This window comes from Antrostomus carolinensis, unplaced genomic scaffold (genome assembly GCF_000700745.2).
Source record: "Antrostomus carolinensis isolate BGI_N321 unplaced genomic scaffold, ASM70074v2 scaffold24030, whole genome shotgun sequence".
Taxonomy (NCBI): Eukaryota; Metazoa; Chordata; class Aves; order Caprimulgiformes; family Caprimulgidae; genus Antrostomus; species Antrostomus carolinensis.
In genome coordinates this window covers 2,767-25,353 of record NW_010289418.1, presented here as the reverse complement: position 1 = coordinate 25,353, position 22,587 = coordinate 2,767, and the positions used below count along the sequence as shown (strand labels likewise).

At 35.2% G+C, this 22,587-nt stretch overlaps 1 protein-coding gene across 1 annotated transcript in view; it reads left to right on the top strand.

Annotated features, from left to right (window-relative positions):
- LOC114818677 (transcription initiation factor TFIID subunit 4) overlaps window positions 1-21,609 on the top strand; it is a gene marked incomplete at its 3' end in the record, with an annotated part of 35,530 nt that extends 13,921 nt beyond the window's left edge. The window contains exons 3-9 of the mRNA XM_029085589.1: window positions 2,470-2,607; window positions 3,862-4,089; window positions 4,982-5,104; window positions 5,325-5,414; window positions 7,286-7,543; window positions 17,104-17,209; window positions 21,495-21,609. Of these exons, the coding sequence (XP_028941422.1) occupies window positions 2,470-2,607; window positions 3,862-4,089; window positions 4,982-5,104; window positions 5,325-5,414; window positions 7,286-7,543; window positions 17,104-17,209; window positions 21,495-21,609 (1,058 nt within the window). The remainder of the gene's footprint in view (window positions 1-2,469; window positions 2,608-3,861; window positions 4,090-4,981; window positions 5,105-5,324; window positions 5,415-7,285; window positions 7,544-17,103; window positions 17,210-21,494) is intronic.
- Window positions 21,610-22,587: the final 978 nt, after the last annotated feature.

Below are 22,587 nucleotides of genomic sequence, written 5' to 3'. Positions count from 1 at the left end.
TGGTAATTTTTGAATTTAATAGCATCATACCAAATGTTAGCAGTTTTTCTTTAAAGAACATAATAAAGTCTTTTAGATTGTTCCAGCAGGAGCTTGACATGTTGGGTTATGATTTTTTAATATAATGTTGATAATTTTTGTTTTTATTTTTGATGGAATTCTCATGAGATCTGTTTACAGCTTTCCTTTCATAGGAAACACAACTATTTGTTTCTAAATAGTTTTTACCAGTTCTTCTTGAAGTATTTGTCTTGGGAGTCCTTATAGTGTCTTCTGGCAGCTTGTAGCTGTCATTTGAAGATAATTTCCATGATACTTAAGAATTTCTCTAGGCTAGTTCCTTGTTGTGTTTGTTTCTCATCCACTCATTTCATACTTACCTTTTTAATTTTTATGAGTTTAGGAACCACGTTAGTAAACTGTTGTGTAATAAGGCTTTTTCTTCATATCCAACACATTAATAGACTTTACTGCCATTTTGTATCAAAGGCTTTTGTCACTATTGATTTTTAAAACTGCATCTGAATTTAGTCGTAGTGTTGCACAGTTTGCTCCCCTGGTCTGGCACAGTGGAATACTCTGTGTGGAATGTATTGCATACTTAGCTGGATGATATACTGTTATGATACTGAAATTTTATATTTTAATTATATGCAGTTTTGTTTTCAGATATGTTCCTGTGTTGAATGGTGGGCATTTGTTAGCTGAGAAAAATTCTCTAGCTAGCAGTCCGAGCTATGTATTTGCGGATTTCTGTCTGCACATCTTTCTTGGAACTGAGTAGCTGCCAGAAGTTTGCCTGGTTATCTGCTTGCTTTGTAAATCCTCACCTCTGGAAGCACTTACTGACAAGAAGGGGGCAGATAACACAGGCATGCTGTATTTTTAGGTTGGAAATGCCGATTATAAGCAAGCGAACCAGATATGCAGTATTTATGTTTTTAAATGCAAACATTCATCAGGTAAATATAGTTTCATGCAACTGGTATTTTAAGGAAATCAAAGCAAGTGAGCTTCTTTACAGTGGAGAAAAGAGGTGTTGGTATTTAAAAACAGAAAAAGCTTATATAATCCTTCTTCCAAAAAACCAGACAATTCTACCTATTCATGATGATGCTGTTTATTGCCTCTAGGCTCTCTCAGTATGGAAGACATCCCTAGTCAAGATTCTAAAAGTCTTGAAAGCTATCCAAAGAAAAAAAAGGTTTTGTTCAGATGTCAGGTAGTTTTTTTGTTTTTCTTTTTTCCCCAAGTACAGAAGATTGATATCCAGTAGATGATGTTGCTGGACTGATTTGTAAGGAATGCTTGGGGCTTTGAATGCCTGCCTGGGCCTCTGTTCCTTTTGGAGATCTCCTAAGTATACTGGATGTTCTTTGAAGAAGTATTTTATGTAGGTTTAATAGACAATGTAAGAATCTAAAATAAGCCATTCTTCATAAAAATATTAATTATAGAGACATAACTTAAAATGTAAATCAAGAAAAAATAGTTTTATCTTGTGAGAAATGATATTGTCCATGATTTATTACTCCAGCCGCTTAGAAAATTTGTCTTTTCCAGGTATGTGCTTGTGTGCAAATGTTAATAAATGCAAGTTATAAGAGACCAGTGGGGCCTTCATTTTTAAAAACCAGTGGTTTTCTTTCTGTCATAATTACCATATTGTGTGATGTATTTCTTTCATAATGGTATTTACATTCTTGTAGAATTAAATAACATTTTTTTATTCCTAAATCTTGCCCTTTTGTGTGATGGTAAGAGTTTTCAGTCTCTCTCCCAATTAAAATGAATTGCAAAAACAATTAGTATGTTTGCTGCATGAGACAAATTTGCTGAGTGGTAGGATGTGCTTCTGAGTGAAAGGCTGTAAGCCAGTCGTTTTCCTTTGTCTGCACTTAACGTTCCACTTGCTGTCTGATTACAGAGTGTGCATTCTATGACAGAGATTCTCAAAATGCTTAGACTTTGTTTCTGTGCAAGTTAGTTTCTGTATAATTTAATCTGAAATTATTTTGAAAATATTTTTCTGCTGTCTGAATTTTCTGTTCATATTAGTTTTTGTTAGGAAGGAGCACTAGAAAAGACCAGTATAAATACCAAAATGACCAGTATATGGTACTGGCAATTATAAACTCAAATATTGGTGAATACTGACATATAAGTGTTACAACCGAACTAATACATCAATGTAACATGAATTTTATACAGGTCACATCATATTTTTTGTACTCTTTTATTCATATCTGTATGAGAAATAATGTTTAGGAGAAATATTGCAAACATATTGTTGAACATAAGAAAGCTAATTTTTGCATTATTTGTGAATATATATTTAAGAACCTATTACTGCTTTTGTTTTTTTGCATTGTTAATGATTATCCATGTAATCACTATTATTAAGAAGTCTTGGTGATCAAGTTGCTAAGGAGGAAAAAAATAATAAAATGCTTATTTTTCCTTTATTAGCAACCAACTTCTGTAGCCACATCTACTGTCCGCCTGGGACTTCCAGTGCAAGCCAAAGTCGTTCAATCAACTGCTACACCTGTCAGTGCTACGTCCGCTGCGACTCTGCCATCAGGCTCTATTCTTTCACATACCACAGTAAGTAGTAAGAATATAAAAAGCAGAAGATGGGTGAAGAAAAGGATGTTTGTAATTACATGTTCTTTTGAAAGTGAATTTTAATGTTCATGTTTGCTTTTATCGCAAACACAATCCCAGAAGTTAATAATGAATGTATAGTCAGACTGTGTTATGCAGGTGCTTAGTGGTAGCCTAGATCTTATTTTTTACTGTTTCCTAAATGATTCTATGTTAACAGGTAGTATAGATTAGATTTGAAACTCTTTTTTTTAATTATTTTTTTCTTTTTTTTTTAAAGAAAAAACTTAAATCAACTGGACTCACAAATACTGTGTCAGTGGTGGACATGCTGCGCTATGTTTTTTCCCTGTCGAGAGCTGCAGTGCCTGCTGCACAGTCAGCAGTGCCGTAGGATCCACGGCATCACTTGTGGCATCACAGGTGCCTGGGTCAGCTTGGTCTGGATCTGTGCCCAAACAGAGTAAAGCTCTGCAGTCAGACTGGGTTGGGAGGTCCTGGTAGCTTTCACACAGCGTGTCATGCTGCCTGGCTGAGCTCTCTAGCTGCTGCAGTCCCGTTTGGTGTGTCTGCCTGAGACTTTTTGGCACTTGGAAAGGTGGCATATTAGGTCAGATTAAGTATGAGAGCTGAACTGGATGGTGTGTGTGTGTCTGTGGTGCTTTGGGCAGCCTGGTAAGCTGTCCAGCCTTCTAAGGTTGAGGAGTGTGCAGCACAGTCTTTGCATGTGGCCCAGCAAGGTCCAGGACAGTTTTGTTCACTAGGGCTTTGTACTGGTGCAAAAGCATAAATGCTGCTGCTGGGCTCAGGTTACATTGAGAAGCGCATGTTAGTGCATTTGTGTCATCTAGATCCGAGTTGTCACTGTAACTGTGGTGAAGATAATTGTAAACCTGATGAAATGACCACAGATGATTAGGAACTGACTTGTTTATATTAAGGGCCAAATACACAGAAAATTGGTTTACAGAAGTCACATCATCATGGTGATCTTAAAGGGCTGGATAATAGCAACTCATTTTTTAGTAGTACATTTATTTTTGTAATAAAGGTAATTTTAAATTAGGACTTTCACTGTTCAGTAAAGGGTGACAAAATTAGAGTTATAATAAGTAAGTAACGTCCCTGGTTTTATCAGTAAGGGTGTATTTGAAAGGAAACAAGTTTTTCTTGTTAGGCTTTCAAGGACTTCATGGTTGAATAGAAGAATTAAAAGAAGATAATTACCTGTTTTTTCAATATAAATATTAATAGGTATCAGTAGCTACAACGTGTGCTCAAAATTTATTCAAGACAACAGCAGCAACTGGAGCATCAGCTTCTCAACAGCCTGCGGTAATTACTGGTGGACAAACTCAAGCTTCAGCACAAAACCAAGGTCAGCCTCGGCTGCCACTTCCACCTCATACAACAGCACAAGTACCAGCACAGCCCCAGGTCATACCAAGCTCTCCTGTACCTGGAACTACAGTTGTATCACAGGTAAGTTTTAAAATATTAGATACTTGGTTTTCCTAGTATTTTATGAACTTCTCAGGTCTATTCAGAAGCAGAAGGAACTTCTCCTTCATGCAAGCACACTTCCCAAGATGGAACAATTACTTCACAAACAAGAAATCCTTCCCTTTTTCAGCTAAATAGGATACAAATTCTGAGAGGGAGAAAGAACACTTGTGGTCAGTGTTCCCCATCCTGCCATGTACTTGTCAGTAGTAAAAGAACTATTCTGTTTCTGTAGACAGAACAATCAGGCCTTCAGTCTATGGACTTCATTATTATCATGTTGCTGGGCCTCAAAACTGTGGTTACACTGAAGTGTAACATTTCTGTTACTTATTGTAATTACACCATATAAAAATAATGGCTTGAAAAAATTAAAGCATCTGTTTTTCTGCTGATGAAGAGAAGATTAGATATGATGATGTTTGAAGACTATTTCTAATTTTATTTTACTGCTGTGGCTGCTTTGTACAAAAACATACTGAATCAATAATTTAACAAATTCAGATAGCTTGGGGAACATTGTACATTGTATATTGAGCATCTCAAAGGAGAATGCATCGCCAACAAATTGTTGTGTCACTTCTCCTATTTAAGGGTTTTTTTATCAAAATAGACTGTAAAATATTAAATATATTTCTTTGATTTTTTTTTTGTTAGTATTCATGAGGTATAATGTTCAGTTACATAAAGAAGTGAAGAAAATATCACATAACTAGCAGCAATAGTAAAATAACTGTGGATGTATTTCAAGTATGTCCTGCCTGAATTAGAACAATTTCATTTTTTTCCCTGTTGATAGTGGTTAGAGCATATATTGATCCTGATCGGAAAATAGCATGGATCTGATACTTGTTTTCTTTGTTTTTTGCAGGAAATGCAAGAGAATGTGAAAAAATGCAAAAACTTCCTAGCTACTCTTATAAAACTTGCTTCTCATAATTCACCATCTCCAGAAACGTCCCGGAATGTGAAAGCTCTGGTTCAGGATTTGTTGGTAAATATTTAGTTATCTTTTGTTTTGTCAGTTATCTATTAAGCTTGTTATTTACATATACTGAAAACTGTTGCTTTGTTCATAACAATTTTTTTTTCTGTAGTGAAAGTGAAAGAAGTTGGGCTACATCAAAATGCAAATATTCTGTATGTTACATATCTTCAAAAATCTGCTAAAGATAGGCCCTCTCTTAGCTTTTTTTTGTTTCTTCCTCCTGAAGGATGCAAAGATTGATCCAGAAGAATTTACAGGCCGCCTTCAGTCGGAACTCAAATCATCTCCTCAGCCATATCTTGTACCGTTCCTTAAGGTAATGTGAATATTGTTTAGATAAATTTATTTCAATGCAAATATCAATTTATAACATTTTAGAAGATACTTTTAAAACTGAATTAGCTTCACCTATCTAGAGCAGGACTACTCAATTTTTACTTCATGTTGCCAATTTCTGCTGAAATCTGCTTGTCTGGACGTCACACGCGGACTCCATCTCTGTCAGGCCAGCCAGGTGCTGCTTGCTGCTTTTGTGTTGGGGACTGTGGCTGTGTGCTGCAGCTGGCTGCTCCCTGACAGTTGAGAGAATGGTAAGAAATAGGGATTTCCTACAGGAGGGAGACCTCGTGTTTGGGGCCTTGGTTTAGGTTTAAGAAAAAATTGTCATCCAGAGCTGATCGAGAGTTTACTGCTTAAGTAGCCCTGATCTAGAATGTTTTAGTAATAAGATTTATATAAAAAAACCTGTTACTCACTAGTTTGGAACTCATTCATTGTCTATTCTGTAGTGATCCTTTACTGTTATCATACATATATCTGTGGTAGCAGGTAATTTTTTCCTGAAGAAGTACAGCATTCACATTCAGAAGAGTCACAAGTTATTTCTATAGAATGCATCCAGTAATTTAATAAGCTTTTTCCATAATGCTTTTGTAATCTACATTTGAGTCATTGAAAACTGTCAATGCATGTGTAATGGTGATTATGAAAAACTAAACTGGATAATGCTGTTGAAATAATTGATTATCTGATCCTGCCTGTAATCTGGAACTAATCCATAATAGAAATTCTAATGTGATACCAAATGGATTTATTGTTGGGTCCCAAGTTAGTATATGTGGGGGTAATTTTAACTTTTAATTGGTTCTTCTACATTAGCTACAATAGCTTCCATATGCGAGATTATATACATATATACAAAGCATTTTTAATTATGCCCCAACAAAACCACAACTAGAATTTTAAAGGCATTTTTCTTCTAGTCCAAAACTTCTCAGTTTAGGGCAGATTTCCTCTTTCTTCTACCCCTTCAGCTTTTCTTCAGAACTCTCTCCCTCTGCTTCGTTTTTTTCAGCTTACTAACCCTTATTTGTGCCTTTTCCTGCTCCTGTACTGCAGTCACTTCTAGCATCATGATAAGTTTTTACTTGTTTCCTTACTTTGAAGTCCATTCTTGGCAACAGGCGTTAAGTTTTAAATAAATATTAGAAGTTTAGAAAGGACTGTAGCTTGGGCTAAACACTGTTGCGTTCTACAGCTGCCTGGGGGAAGCACTTCAAAAGAACACTTCTATCACTTAAAAAGTAAAAAGTTTATTTGTGAAGGTACAGCGTAGCCTTTTAGAACTATATTTTTTGGTTGAACTGGTCTGAACATGAAGCATACAATAGTACACTTTTCTAATCCAGTCAGAATACATTAGATCAGTAATAATACAGTAAACAACTATTGCTGTAGGGCATCAACAGTTAAATCATCTTGTTCTAGGTACTGGAGGCATGTCAGGAGAAGTAAATTGGTGCTGCTTACTTCTTCTAGCATGCAACGGGAATAGGGTTGTTCCTACAGTTTGGCCTTTTCTATTTCCATGTTTTGCCCTTCCAAAGACCTAAGCTACAAGTTCTGGATAGTCTTGAGGAGGACAGGTGTTATATTTAACCACTACAGTGAAATTAAGACATGTCAAAATCTACAGGGTGGCTGAATCCAAATTGAAAGCTTACAAAAGATGTAAACTGAATTATCCCTCTTACAAAATATATTCAATCTCATTTCCGCCTGATGAATAGGCAGATAGTACAATTGGAAAGAAAGCTGCATTCTTTTAATTATGTTTACTGCAAATTTCAAAATATTTTTTGTCAACTTCCTAAATTTGATGTTTCATAAATTTTCTTACTTTTTTAGAAAAGTTTACCTGCATTGAGACAATCTTTACTGAATAGTCAACATTCAGTTTTGCAAGGACAGCCGTCTCAGCAGTCACTTCAGCAAACCAAGATATCACAAGTTATACCTCAATCTGCCTCTGGAAGCATTTCCTCCGTTGTCACAACGCAGACAATAGGAATAAGGCAACCGAACAACATTTGCACAGTCTCTGTATCAAATACAGTGCAGCCTCCTCAGGTTAAGGTGGTACAGTCAAATCCAAGTTCTCAACTGGTAGGTACTGTAGTATAAAAGATAATTTAACAAACTGAATAGCAATTTTCAATGTTATTTTTATTGCATCTTGTTTAGGAAAATACTTTTTTGTTTGTTTGTATCATATTCTATTATGTATAATAGTACCTCATTTTATGACAGTTCACATGTGTTTTCAACCTTTGTGTTCAGCCATTAGTTTAGATAACATAAACAGCTTAAATTTAGGAAAGTATACTCTTGGCCTTTTTGTGTGGAATACAGTGATTGTTCTGTGAGCACAGTGGAGTTTGAGTTAATTACAAATGTAGAACAGAAAGCTTTTCAGGACTTACAGGCAAGAATATAATTTTTAGTATGTCATTAGGTATGCTGCTTTGCTTAGATTAGTCTCCATTAAAATTAACTCTATTTAATTTTAAACTCTTTTACACACAGTTATAAAATCTTGTAGAAGAATAGCTGTACCAGACCAGCATGTTTTGTTTAGAAATAGAGCCATACTTGGTTATTTACTAAAATTTTTCATTGTTGTGCATATTGGAGTATTGTGTGCTTAGACTCATTAATTTTAAAGTCATTATCAATAAGGCAACTATACAGACAGTTACTCACTAAGAGTGTGGTGAATTTATCCCACTGTTACATAGGATCTTGAGTGTGTATTTACAGTTGGAATTAAAATACATTGAGGACTTTTACAAGGCATTATCATCCTTCAAGCAAAGATGTAAGAGTTCCTTTGTGGTTTCTATCTGTGTATGAGTAAAATACTTGACTTAGGTTTCAAAATCAAATTGATAAGTTCCAGAAGATGTAACAAGTTGGTAAAAATTTATATTATCAGCACATATGATAATGTAAAACCTTACAGTGATCTGTCCTTGAGTTTCCAGGCTCTATAAAGGATATAAATAATTTGTAGTGTGTGTGTATTTTGCTTTGATTTAGAAGTAGCAGCAATGCACAATCTGAAAATATCTGAGCCTTGGGTCTTTTGAACCTTATAAATGCTTTCTAGCAGTTAAATTACTAACTACAAAATGAAATAAATATAATTTTTCCATCCTTTAGTGAGCATAGTTTTAATGTGTGAGAACATCTTAGATGCTAAGACTTCTGACTCCGGCTTTTGTAATACACACAAGACATTTGGATATTTTGCACTTCAACTTGGCTGCTTTCTGTTCAGCCACTTTAATTCTTTCTTTTTCTAAGATGACTTCTCCCCACCCCTCTGAACTGTTGTATTCTTTAGAAAAGTGTCCTTAGACTTTTTGTGACTTCTTTTTGATTCGTCCATGTTTTGTAAGACTGAATTGACAATAGCTTTGGTTCTTCAGGGTAGGGGAGCTGGAATTGCTTGTCATTACAGGCAGTAGGTGTAAAAATTACTCCCTATCCTGGGAAAAGCAAATTCTGACAGCAGCTGACAGGTTCCTTACAGGTATAAATGTTCATGGCCAGTAAGTCTAGCCTTATCTCATGCCACAGCCTGAGGACTAACCTACGGCCTAGTAGCACAGCTTTTTCCAATGTGTTGCAACTCACTTTAAATAGTCCTGTGTCTGCTAGGCAGATTGCACCCCACCTTATGAGAAACACTGATGTAGAACAAAAATGTGTCAATAAGTCCACAGGAATTCATACTCTTACGATTATAGTTCTTGTGGAATATTTTTTGAATGAGTTAAAACCAAATTTATGGGAGAGACACCTTCTGTGTCTGTCTCACATCAGTGCACGCTCAAAGCGAGCAGTTGTAACATTAACCTGAGTAGAGATTAGCAATGTGAAGAGTTGCTCTGTCATCTTGTTCAACATACCTATGCAATATGAGGGAGCTGAAAACTGTTAAAGTAATATATTGTGGAGATTGATCTGATGGGCAAAATAAGTTGTTTTTCTGTCTGTGAGGAGGTCATAGGTCTAGGACTGGATTTTCATCTTAGTGGATACACAAAATGATTGCTACATTTTCAAAAGGTAGCAAACTGTGCAAAGTAAAACTATGCTTAATACTATTCCTGTTCTAGAAAGTATTTAGAGAGAAGTGAATACATAAAAAAAAATATCTTATTGGCTTTGTTGCAAAACTGTCTTTCTGTATTTGCTTTCAGTTTATCAGTAATGTAACTAGTTAATAGAACCAAACATTATGTTGACCAAGTGCTTCTTAATGGCCCTCAGATTAGTTCTATGCAAACAAAAGCAGCATCAGACAGTAAGAGTTACTGCATAAAAAAATGTTATATACCACAACAACCATCAACTTAAGTGCCAAGCAGACAACCCAGCAGCATCTCCATATCACACTAGTAATTGTTCCTAAGTATTGACTTTACTGTGGTGACAGTGATCACACTCTTCACAGTCCTCGTGCTCCCTGAAATCAGAGCACAGCACAGAGCTGCTGGCCATCTTGCCCAGGACTTGTCCGGAAGAGGAAGATTACAGCTGGCTTGCCTAAGGGTGGCCAGCGCTGATGGAGGAAACTGGCTGAGCTCCAGATTTTCCAAGCCTGAAGCTCACTGGAGAGAGTTCCAGCTGGCTTTGCAAACTGTCCAGCTGCAGAAGGCAAGCCTGTTTTTGAATATAGATCCTTTTATACCAGCCAGTTTACCATAGTCTAGTTTCTTTTAAAATGTGATTTCTGTTGAGTTTTCTGTTTTACAAAGGGGTCAGATGTGGTGATAACTTCGTCCAGTTATATTGAGGTATCTTGCAACATGGGAGTTCTGTGTATGTTTTCAGCATGCAATGTGGATTGCACAAAGGAGACTTGAACGTTAAAATGTATAGTGTTAATGGAGATGAAAGAGGAGACTGTTAGTTATCTGTTTTGTAAAGTGTTGGAATCATATTCCAGAACTATGAAAAAGCTATGCTCTTTAGAACTAGATAGTGCTGTTAGTACTGGTAACTACTTCTAGCTAGGGAAAAGGGGAATAATCTTAGGCTAATATTTTATTGATGAGACACTAATGAGATAAACAAGCAATCAATTTTTTTTAATTGTTCTAAGTGCAATGTTCAAAGTTTCCCTAAACTGTCATTCTTAGGGAGCTTTATAAAGCCTTATATATGCAGACATTACCCATCTAATTCTGGGTGTTACAGCAGGTAAAATTTCTATGAATAACAGAGACGTTCTTTATTAAATGTGTTGAAGCTGTAAGTAGATTGATGAGTAATGGAGATCAGTTAGCACTTAAGTATTGTGTAGATGCTGCATTCTAAAGGCAACATACTCCTGGAGGTTGAAGCCAATTATTAAGTTTAAATTATAGAAACAGTAAGAAATTCAAAGTGATTCATCATAATTAAAACAAATTTAATTATATGCAAAGCAGTATAAATATTTGCGGAGGTCTGGGATTAGGGAAGATGTATAGAAATACATCTGGGCTGTTGCTGCCGCAGTAAATTGTGCACAGTGTCCAGAGGTGAGTTTTCACCATTTTTAAAGTAACATTAGACTAGGATTTGCTAAAACATTTACTAACACTTTTCCAGGGAATGTCAGAGTGGGTGGAGGCTCCCAAAAAGTGAGATAGAGTAATGGAATTTGGAAACAAGATACAACAGCAGAATAAGCATTATGTTTTGCTTTGCTTTTTAATTATCTACTGAAGCTTTTTCTGGAATCCATTTACTGTTGTTGAGTGATAGTAATTTGTACACATTTTAGTGACTCACAGCAAATAATTTTCTTTTTGCCCTGTTTGAAAAGCAGCTTAGAAATGAAAGAGTAAAAGATGACTATTGGATAAAAGGGGTAGTTACTATTAATGAACTAATAAAGATCTATTCACTGACTTGGAATTTGGTGTATAATAAAATTTAAATAAAATGGCTGTTGAGCAGTAGATGTCTGGGATCCATTAACATGAACAAAGCCTATACTTGACAGATTGTATTCCTATTTGAAATACAGCCTAGTAGTTTTCTGAGTTGTTATCACGGACTTTACTTGCAGAATTTTGTGGGCTGTACCTTAATATAAGGGGGATATTGGCAATGAATGCTGTTTGGAAACCAGTAACAACAGATGGCAATTAAAGGACAGACTTGAAAACAAAGACTAAAAGAAAAGCTTAAGAGAATCAAACAGGCATAACTTGGTCAAACACTAACTAAAATTTACAAATATTTTAAGGGCTTAAACGTCAAAGTATATTGATGAATTACTTGGAGTGGTCTAAGAGAATATAAATTTGAAAACAGGATATAATTAAGGAAAGTAGGGTTTAGGTAGGATATAAGACAAAATGTGCTTACAGTAAGACAGATTATTAGATGTTAGATCAGGCTTCCAAAGAAGTGATGGAAAAAGCCATCATTGAAAAAATTCAAAATTAGACCGGGGAAATACTATAGGAAGAATTGTATAATAAAATGGGGAGCAGGTGGGACAAGGGATCCAGTGGCTTTTGGGTTTATTTTTCTTAGTTGCTTCTTTGAAAACATATACTCAATAGAACAATAGAACAATATTGTTGTCATATTAATGTTAAAAATTACATGCTGAGTTTTAAAAAGTCTTTTTTTGTTTGTTTGGAAGGAAAAATAATTGTTTATGCAAATTTTGAGACACTGTTGTAAAATTGTAACTTGCTATTACAGCATGGTAAAGAATGGTAAATACGAATTCCAGGCCCATAAAAGCATGAACATTGTAAGTTAATGCTGCCAGATTACATGATAGCTGAGGTTTGATATGACATTTATCTTCAGGAGTGAGTAGACTGATAAATCACAAGTGGCATAGCCACAAGTGAGTTAGCAAGTGTTTACTCATGAGTGAAGATAAATGTCATATCAAACCATAGCCATTCTGAGTTTTGTACATTTACAAGTGGCTTGTTCCTTCCTTCTACAGTATTTTTTTTTAACTTAATTGAGAGGAAAAAATGCTTGGTAAAGGATGTATTTTCCAAATTCATTTTTATTTTCCATTATTTGCAGAAGCTTCTATTTCCTATTCTTTTGTTGCTATTGCTGTATTTGATATGCTTAAGCTTTTGGATCGGTTGCTTTTGTTGCAAAGTGTGATCTATGTAAATTGAGTCAGGCTGATTTTGTAGCCCTTGTCAAGTAGGGGGAAGCATATTGTTGAGACCCCATGCATCTGCATTGGTAAAGGAGCATCTCGATGGTTGAGAGTTGCAATATCCTTGTACTCAAGAACTTTGTCAGTGATTTCTAACCTTACTGTCCTAAAGGACTTTTCCTTTTTTTGGTTTGTAGGTAGTAGCTTTCATTTTTATTTAGTATCTCCTATTTAGGTAAGAGAAAGAGAACAGAAGTTATCAGTCTTTCTACTCTATTTTATCTGCTTTGACTGAATTCTTTCTCAGTATGTATTTTTTGGTCATTTGTATTGTTAATTATTGGTCTGTCTTCACATCTGTAAACTGTTCATTGTCCTGCAGTAACATATATGGTAGAAGATTCACACCTGTCATGATATGATAGTCCCCTTTTGGTTTGAGATTAGGACCAGAGAGCACTATTACTTTATTCTCATATAGTTATTGAATCTAAGCTTTTTGAAGAAAGGCCTTAAGAAAAATGCATATTTCAGCTGTCACCATTTGTTATTCTGGTTATCAGTAGTGTAACTGTTAAATATCTGGTTTTCATTTTCACAAGTCTGCTTGTTTTGTGGAATACCTTTGTATAAGCATCTTTTTTTACAGGTGTGAAAATAAAGTGAACTTTAGAAATGGACAGAGTAGTAGTCTGAAGCATTTGGGAAGTGAGAAAAGGAACTTGTCTGGAGGAGCAACCAAATGGTGAATCAAAGAGAGCATCATTAGTGGAGTGGAAAGATGATGGTTGAGGGGAGAAGTGAGAAGATGAAATAAAAAAAGGAGAATACTTTCTATTTTGAGAAATGTGTATCTTACTTTGCAGAAAAATGTTTTTTCAATGGAAAAAAAAAATAGGTAACTCTTCACTTATGATACTCAGAGAAGCAGTGCCATGACTTTGCTGCTTCACTGTGTTCCTTGAAGAGCTCCAAAGCACAGCAGACTAGGAGATGACTTTTGACTGATTGATAGAAGAGGAATAGGCTGGTACATGACAGTACTTGCTGTCTCAGCACTGTCTTGATCATAATTTGTTTGGTAACTTTGCTATTTTCCAAACTCATGATCAAATCCAGGAAAGGGCTAAATCACATTAAATCTTCTGTGCCTTTGTTTTTAGTGTTCTGCTGTTGTGCTTGCTGTCTTCAGTGGTGGAAATAATCAAAATGGCTCCCCTTCTTTTTAGCAGAGATGGAATGATGAACGGTTTCTGTAAACTTTAAAGACTGTTGCATTCTGTCTTGTTACCTTTTCTGACTCGGTACTTTTATAAGATCATTAATACTATGATAAAGGATGTTGTGGTAAAAGGTTGGAAAGGACTTCTGGTAGTGTCTAGTCCAACCTTCTGCTTACAGGTTAGCATATTGACCGGGGCCTTGACCAGTCATGTTTTGACTATCTTCAAGGGGAGATTACACAGCTTCTCTGGGCAACCTCTTCCAGCGCTTGCCCATCCTCATGGTAAATTTTTTTTTCCTTATATTAAATTGAAATTTCCTATATTCCAATTTGCGCCCATTGTGTCACATCCTTCTGCACTGCACCTCTGAGAGGCTGGCTCCATCTTCTTTACATCTTCCCATGAGGTCATTGCAGACAGCAATAAGATCTCTTGTTTTCTGAAGACTGAAGTAATGTTGCTGATAACCTCAGTAGACTAAAGCATCCACTTCTGTATCTTCTGTATCAGTCTAGATTTGTAAATTGGTGCTTAACAAACTGATCGTTTGGGATTCATCATCTATTCAGCATGTGAATCGATAACATTAAATGGGATACACTCGTGTGTATTTTTAGGCTGTGAAAAATAATGAAATACTTTGGTTAAGTTAATCATCTCTCAGACTAGCTTGCTAGTTAGTACCTTGTTCATTATCTATACTTTTCAGGCCAGGTTAAGGACATAATGGTAATGTTTATGCTCGTGGGAAAGTAGGAAAGAGTATTAGAACAGTTTATTTTAATTGATGAAGGATGGTTTAGATTGTTTATAAATTTTAATGCAGAGTCAGTTGTCTCTGATGCATCAGTTTTTACCATGTCCCTTGTTTGCCTGCAAAGAAGCTTACACATTCTGTTTCAGAAACAAATGCTAACATTAATTCCTTAATCACTTCCAGATCTGAATATTATAGCTGTATTGAAATGTATCTTAAAATGATGTAGAAGTTGAAATTTAAGTTAGTGTAAAATGTTGCTCCGAGTTCCTTTTAGAGAGTATATGCTTGTTGCTGATTGTTTCTGTATGGAATTTAAGGTGATGGTTTTGATCTGTGCCCTTTGGAAAAATTACTTCTCAATCATTTTCTACACCTTCAGGACTTTCAGATACATTGAAGTCCTAATAGAGTACTTGTTAAAGGACATTTTTTGAATGTATTTGATAGTAAAGAAAACTTTGCCTTCATTATGTAATTTTAAATGGTTAAATACAGTCATCTTTAATGATGTTAGTGGCTCATTTTTTAGGGCATTCACATGAAAATATTAATCAGGTGAAACAGAACTTGATTCTAAACTGTAGAAGTTGCTTGTTTCGCAGAGAAAAAAATTTAATCACAGATGATTACTGTAATACCAGATAGTAATTCTTTCCACAGGTCACACACATCTCCTTTTTGGCCTGGCTTCTGGCCAGTTAAGGTATGGCTGCTTTTCTTCACTTTTCTCTGAGAACTCATCCAATGAATTACTGTAAAAGTAGCAACATTCTCCTCCTCTTTCATACCAATGTAGTAGTTGTTTTCTGTGGGCTATTCTGTCTCCTTACTTATAAAATACACTTGTACATGTTTCCTGTGCATCAAAATGCAGTCAGATTAAACTCTCCCTCATTTTCACTTACCACCTATATTTCTTCCCTGTTTTTAAGCATAGCAGCTTTATTCTTCCCCCTCTGAGTGTCACTGTTTTCTAACTGCCTGTCTTAACCAAGTCAATTTACATCCATTTGCTCCATTTCTGTGCTTAGTACAAATGCTCTATATTCCTTCAGTGTCCATAGTTGAAGCTGAATCCTTAATCTTTTTTTTTTTCCCTTTTATCTTTTTGCAAGGTAGCTATTGCTAATACTTCTACATCCACGGGTTTATTATGACTTTTCAACTTTTAATATTTTAGGATATACAGAAAGCAATTTCATATCTTCAAAGTGGCCCCATTTGTTTTTTCTCCAGACTACATTACAGGTCTTGTTCCCTCATTACTCTTTCCTTGTTTGTAGTTTTTACCTCTTCCTTCCGATTGGGGAGCCCTGGTCCCTGCTGATGGAACAGTTTCCTATTTGTTCCGTAGCCTCTTCATTCTCTACTTTCACATCTCATTTGAAAATACTGTTTCTTTTTTCCTTTTCTCCATAGCATACTTTGAAGTCAGAGATTTGGCCATTCATTGTTCAGCTAAATAATATGGTTTTAGATACAGTTTGTAAGAATAATGCTGACTGGTGCTGAATAAAGGTGCAGTGATTCCCGTTTGCTTCACGTAGCGGTGTGCAGCGTGGTGTTCTGTCTTCTAGCAGGGAGTACTGAATCCTGTGGGTGTGAGACTGAGCGGTGTAATTCAGAAACAGCAGACACATTATGCAATGGGAGTAACCTAGCGAAGAGCACATGACTTCTGAAGTTGTCATGCCTAACTTGTGGTTGTAATCTTATTTGCAGCTATTTGCCTATGTTATGTTTTCTAAGTTTATTTATGGATTTTTTTTTTCCAGCTCTGCAGCACCCACATGTCTTTTTGAATCTTCTGTTCATTACATCTGTGCCTGCCTTGTCCCTGATTTCATGAACATACTTTTTGCTGTTGCTTAGACATGACTCTTGAAGGTTTTTTTTCTTTTTGATTTGTTTATGGCTCACATTCTAAGTTTCTAACCCAGTTTCATCTTTGGGTAAGGACTTCAGAAATTGGCTTAGTAGTAAGTGAAACCTTGAGAGTATCCAATTAACATTTAAAAGATGAATAGTATATGATCACCACAAAAAATTGTTTTCTTTCTTGTGCCTATCTGACTTTGGAACCCATAATATTTTAGAATTTACTTTTAGTATTTTTTTTCTTTAAAAAGCATAGATACACAGTGAAAGGCCTAACAGTTGTAGGTGGATAGCACTAAAATTATTGCAGCATTTTCTTCTACAAAAATGCTTTTCTTCCTAGTAAAATTTCTGAAGGCAAAAGTCTAAATTTTTAATATTAACTTTACTACTTTGAAACATTTTTTATGAACATTGTAACATATGACATTTGTGTGGAATATTATTTGATTTAGTTTTTTTTTTTAAAGCATAATGGCAAAACAGGTATATACACACACACACAACCACGTGCATTACATGAATATGACTTTTGTCACTAGCTGGTTGTGCTTTTAGAGATCCACATGCTTATGTTAGTAATTACAGGTATTAGTATGTTAACGTTGTGTGTGTTTGTGTATAAGGAGTATAATATAAGTATACTTTTTTTTAATAATAGCAGATTATCCAGTCAACATCTGCTCAAACTGTGAAACGAAACCCTGCTTGCCAGACAACCCAGATTAGGATGCCAGTGGTAATAACTCAGACCATTAGACCACAAGGTATGGGTTTAAATGTTTTAGTGAGATTGTTACCTTTGTATGAATTTCATTGTAATTACAAACTAGTAGCATGGGAAAAACTTACAGTGTTGACATTGGCAGGCTTGACACTTATTTTTTACTTCATACTGGCTGAGGAATGCATGTTTTCACTATACAGTTTCGAGGTATTTCAGACCACCAACACAGTGAAATGTTTTGAAACCACCTTAGGACTGAACTCACATGCTTAGCTCCTTCCTCAGCAGTTGTTCATGGAAAGTTCTGAAAGAAGTCAGGAACTGGACTCTTACTGTCCTGTGCTCTGACTCTGGGCCAAGAAAGAAATTCTTCATTTTTTCCTGAAGCCTAGAGGATGTCTCAATTTAATCATCCTGCTTTTAACTTACTCCTGAAGTGGAACATGATAGTCACTGTCTCTGCAGCTACAGAGGTCAAGGTAGGAGTCCTAGAGAAATTTCTCAATCCGTGTGCTTTTATTTTTTTTCCCTGACAGTATGTTTACTCTTAGGTGAGGTCAGAGACTGACTGCCGCAGCCTGACATGCCACGATTAGCCAGGGGAGCAAGAAGTGTGGTTTCTACACAACTTCCTTATCTGTCTTTGCACAGGTGGATTAATGTCTGCCTGATACATCCCAGTTTTTAAGAGGGTTCTTGAAACCTTCTTGCTTTCTAATAAATATCCATTTGTTTCTTCTCACCACTAGACCTGTTAGGCTTGGTTTTTATTTTTCCTGATTATGTGGAAGTATCTTTTTGGATGTGGGCATTTTGATCATTGAGGGTTTGTAATGGAATACAGAGCTTGTCATCTTTAGGTATCAAATAAAAAAATCAAACTAGTTTAAATGCACATAAAAGCTATTGCTGCCTGTTGACCTTATTGCTTGATCTTTTCTGTTCTCCTTGGGAGAATAAAGCATCAAATTCTCCAGTGATCACAGTTAGTAGTAGTTGATGTTCTACTTGTTCTGTTCTCTTCAGAGAATCCAAAGATTGAATGGCCATAGAGACCAAGCTGTCACTGTAATCCTGTAGGCTGTTTTTCTAAGTTAGGAAGAAGAAATGCATTTACTTGTCATAAAAGGTGTATATATTTGATACTCTTGTCCTGAGTTTATTAACAGTTAAGGTGTTCGGCATCTTATAGCATGAACTTTCACTTCTGACTAATGTGTCTGAGAGTGAAGGCTGATTTCATTTCTTTCCTTGTTCATTCTCTAAGTTATGAATGTCAACAGTGTGCCAAGAATTTGCATGATACTGGCATCTGCCTTTTAAATAGTGGATTCAGAATATGAATTTATTAATGATAGCCATTGAACAGCCAATGAAATGCAACTTAACTGGCAGTTTGGCAGGAAGACAACGATTCATAAAGGCCAATTAATGCAACACCCTGCTTTCAGGTGAGCTTATTCCTATTTGCAAGCTTGTTTTAAGCCCACCACTGTTTTAATTACACAGACAAAGCAAACAGAATAGAAATTTAGAAAACACCCCACTGTAAAACTGCTCATCCTGCAGCCCACGTCTAGGGAAGAGTCCACCTGTGTGCTTGCAGCTCTAAGAAATGCTGCTATGGCATACTGTCAGATACCCGTTTATTTTGATCCTGATATACTGTTAAAGCTTTGTACTGTAAACACCAATATAGTGATGATATTTTATACTGGCCTAGGTATTCCTGTAGAAGGAGGTAAGATACTGGAATAGGACATGGAAAATTACAGAGTATAATTTTGTGGAGTGTGACTTTTTAACAATAACTACACCAGAACTGATCTGAATTCCACAGAATGGTGCATTTTCCTTCTTGGATAAGAGTGAATCTCCCAGTATAATGTATCTTTACATTAATATTAATGCATCCGTGTGAACAGACTGCAATGCTTTTTAAAACAGTACTGTAGATAAAAGTTGACAGGCTTTAAGAACTTTTATATTAAGAAAATTACTTCCACACCAGGGGAAGTAACACTATAGTTACTGCATGAAAAATTCACACTCCTTTGTCAAAGCACTAAGCAGTATAATAATTAGGTGAATTGCATCTTATGGATTGGGAAATTGAGCCAAATAATTAAATAATTAGCCAGAGTATTCATTGCAGCTATTTAACCTGTGCAAAAATACAACTCGGGATTTATAAGCTCCTAAATTTGGGTTTATTTCTCTAGATCACACTACTTAAAATTTGAATTGAGTAGCCAGTGGTGAAAGACTCTGTATGTCATTACCAATCCCGTGAAATATCCAGGCCCACAGGTGACCTTAATTTTCAAAATATGCCCTGCCTCATAATATAAATTGATGTTTTAGCTGTATTTTGTGTCCGACTACTTAATCATGCACGGTTGTGATTTAACCCAGGAAACTTGTATGTCATCTCAAAACCTGTATCTACTTTGCCAGATCCATTTGAATAGAACTACATATACATGGGATGAAAGAAAGTGAGACTTAATTTTTCCATATCCAGTGTGGACATACTGTTTTCCTGAGACAAAGAAATGAACTGCTCTGTTGCTGTACCTTTTTGTGGGGTTTGTTTGTTTGTTTTTAATTTTAAGTTACCATCTCTAGAAAACAAACCATTAATACTAGTTCTAAAGGAATATAATATTAAATTTGGAGGAGTGCCACTGATACCTTCATTTTGCTATTGCAGTAATTTTCAAAGTTAACACACTCTTAATCTCCTAGATGTTAATTGCAGAAAGAAGAGATCTGCTAATTTTTATGATTGTATTATTTCTTTCTTTCCAGTTCACTTAGTAGAAAGCCTTTCAATTAGTTAATCTGAAATAGATAAATTAATTGTCTGGTCCGTGAACTAATGCTATCTGTGACATCTCATGGACCTTGAATATTCTGATGGCAAAATATTTTTGTTCCCCAGGCTTAGAGCCTGAAGTCCTAAATCTTGTTTGTGTTTGCTAATGTTGGGAGTCCACACAACAGTGTATTTATACAGTTCAAAGAACTGAACGAACACTGTCAAATTAGTTTCGCTTGAAGTTCATGTGTTGAAATTGATAAAGACTTCAAAATAAAAAAAATAATGCTGGACTCATTCAAAGCTAACACTTTTGTTTTAGCAAAAAAGTGTTCTTAAAAGGATTTGTTGAGATAGTTGTGTTTCAGATTTTTATAATTCATGAAAGAAAAAAATAATGTAACTCTACTAAGGTTGGTACCATGCCATTTATATGCAATTGAGTCGTAGGTATATGGAGGAATAACTTTAATGTACTTCTCAAAGTCTCAAACTCTGTGTGTGTAATGCCCAATAAAACTGAGCGATATACAAGAAATAGGTGAAATCTTTTAAGTCAAGTAGATATATGAATTAATTATTTTAACATGCCAAAGCACAGATGGGATTAAAGGAAACACAAAATATAACCCAAGTAAACATGAGTTTAAGCAGTAAAGGAGGGCTTACTCCAAAAATTTCATTTGTCAGTGCTTTTTCAGTTGCAAACAGGTACAGTGTTTTTAATAATAATAATAATACAGATCTGTTGATTTACTAATTATCAACAAAAATTTGTAATTATTTTTGGTTAGATTTTTCTGAATATCAGAGAGGATTTGACAGCTATTTTTTAATTTACTGTCGCAAGAAGCTGGATGTCCACCATACATTGCCTCATTTAGAAAGCCCAATTCTACTTCTACATACAGACCTGTAAAGTCTAGATACAGACATGAGTTACTTTTAAATCATAGTTTTCAAAATAAAAAACTAAAAGACAACCTTTGACGTAGGTTATGTCAAATTTTACAATAGTATTTTTTCTTTTACATACAATATAAGCATTTTAAAATATTTAAAATAATGTTTTCAACTCTGAAAATAAATGTTTTTCACTGCAAGAGCAATTAATATGTAAAAGAATGTAAAAAGCATAGTTAATAGCCTAGTGACTGTGACTTAAAGCATCTGTATTCAGAACGTTTCAAATTCTGCTTCTGTATTCTGTGCAGAGTATCTAGAAATGTGATTTACTGACAATTGCAAACACACCTATAGCCATTGTGTGTATTATAACCAGTTATGGCCAACAGTTTTCAGTTTTGGAATCTTCAGTATTCTGTAAATATTGTTAATATAAATTTTTTACTTTAAATTGTTCTTCTTCAGCAATGTAATCTTTAAAAATAATAACTTCCTTTGTTTGCAATTTACAGACAGTTAAATTTAGTTCCTGGACAGAAGGTTCTTTGATGTAAATTGTCTAAGACAGCTCATAATAACATTGCTTGGTGTTTTTCAGGCACAGTAGGGAAGGCACCAACAATACAAGCCAGCAAAAGTCCTGGGGGCTTTGGTGTTCAGGTCTCTGCAAATCAGAAAAACAAGCTGAATGACCCTGGAGGTGGTTCTTTCAGGTAAAAAAAATAAAAAAAAAAAAAAATTCAGGGAGTGGTTGGAGGGGGGGGATCTTAAATATACAATAGAATTTAGAATTGGCTTAACACCAGAGGGCAGTATTTTACAATAATTCCTGTCATTTCTTACTGTGATTGGATGACAATTTCCTTACTTAGTTCTATTTTTAAAAAAGGGAGGAGGTCATGACATGTCTTGAGGATTTTTCTCTAAATGTAATTTTTAATGTTTAGTAAAGCCTTCAATTCTGTGGATTATAATAAAACTTCTGGCAAATGGAATTATGTGTATGAAGTTTTTTAAAACAAAAAATACATGGTTGTTTTTAATGTATTGGTTTCTAATGTTCGTATGGGACATATCTTCCTGAGAAGATACTGGTTCTGATGACAAGGCATCCTGTCAATAGGCTTCTGCAGCTAATCTGCATCATAGAGAAAATGCTGTATGGTTTTGGTAGTGGGTTTGGGGGGCTTTTTTGTGTATGTGGAGCATTGTTGGTTTTGGTTTTAAAGAGATGTGCTGTATCTGTTCTTCATGTGCTTACTTAGGTAGCGGAGGTTGGAGCATTCTGTGGGTCCCTGTAGTAATCAGATGCTGCAAAGGTTCAACACAGTAGCATTGATGTATTGAGCTGCTATACCAGTTCTTTTGTATGTCAGACTTCTATTTTATAATATATTTTAGATATTTTTACTCTTTATAGTGAAAAGCTGTCTTATGTTTGCTACATTTTGCTTTTGCTACCAGCTTTTTATTTTTTTTTCCTTTTATTTGTGTTTAAACATTTTCTTTTTTTGTTAAATGACAACATATTCCTGGATTTTAGTTTTTGTCTTCTGGAATTCTTATGTTGCGCTGACATTATCAAACCAGTAATTAATTTTCAGGCTTATGCTTTTGCAGGTGAAGTAAAAGAGAATTTGTAGCCCTTTGAAATATCTCTGCTTTGAGGCATGTCAGTATTGCAACTAATA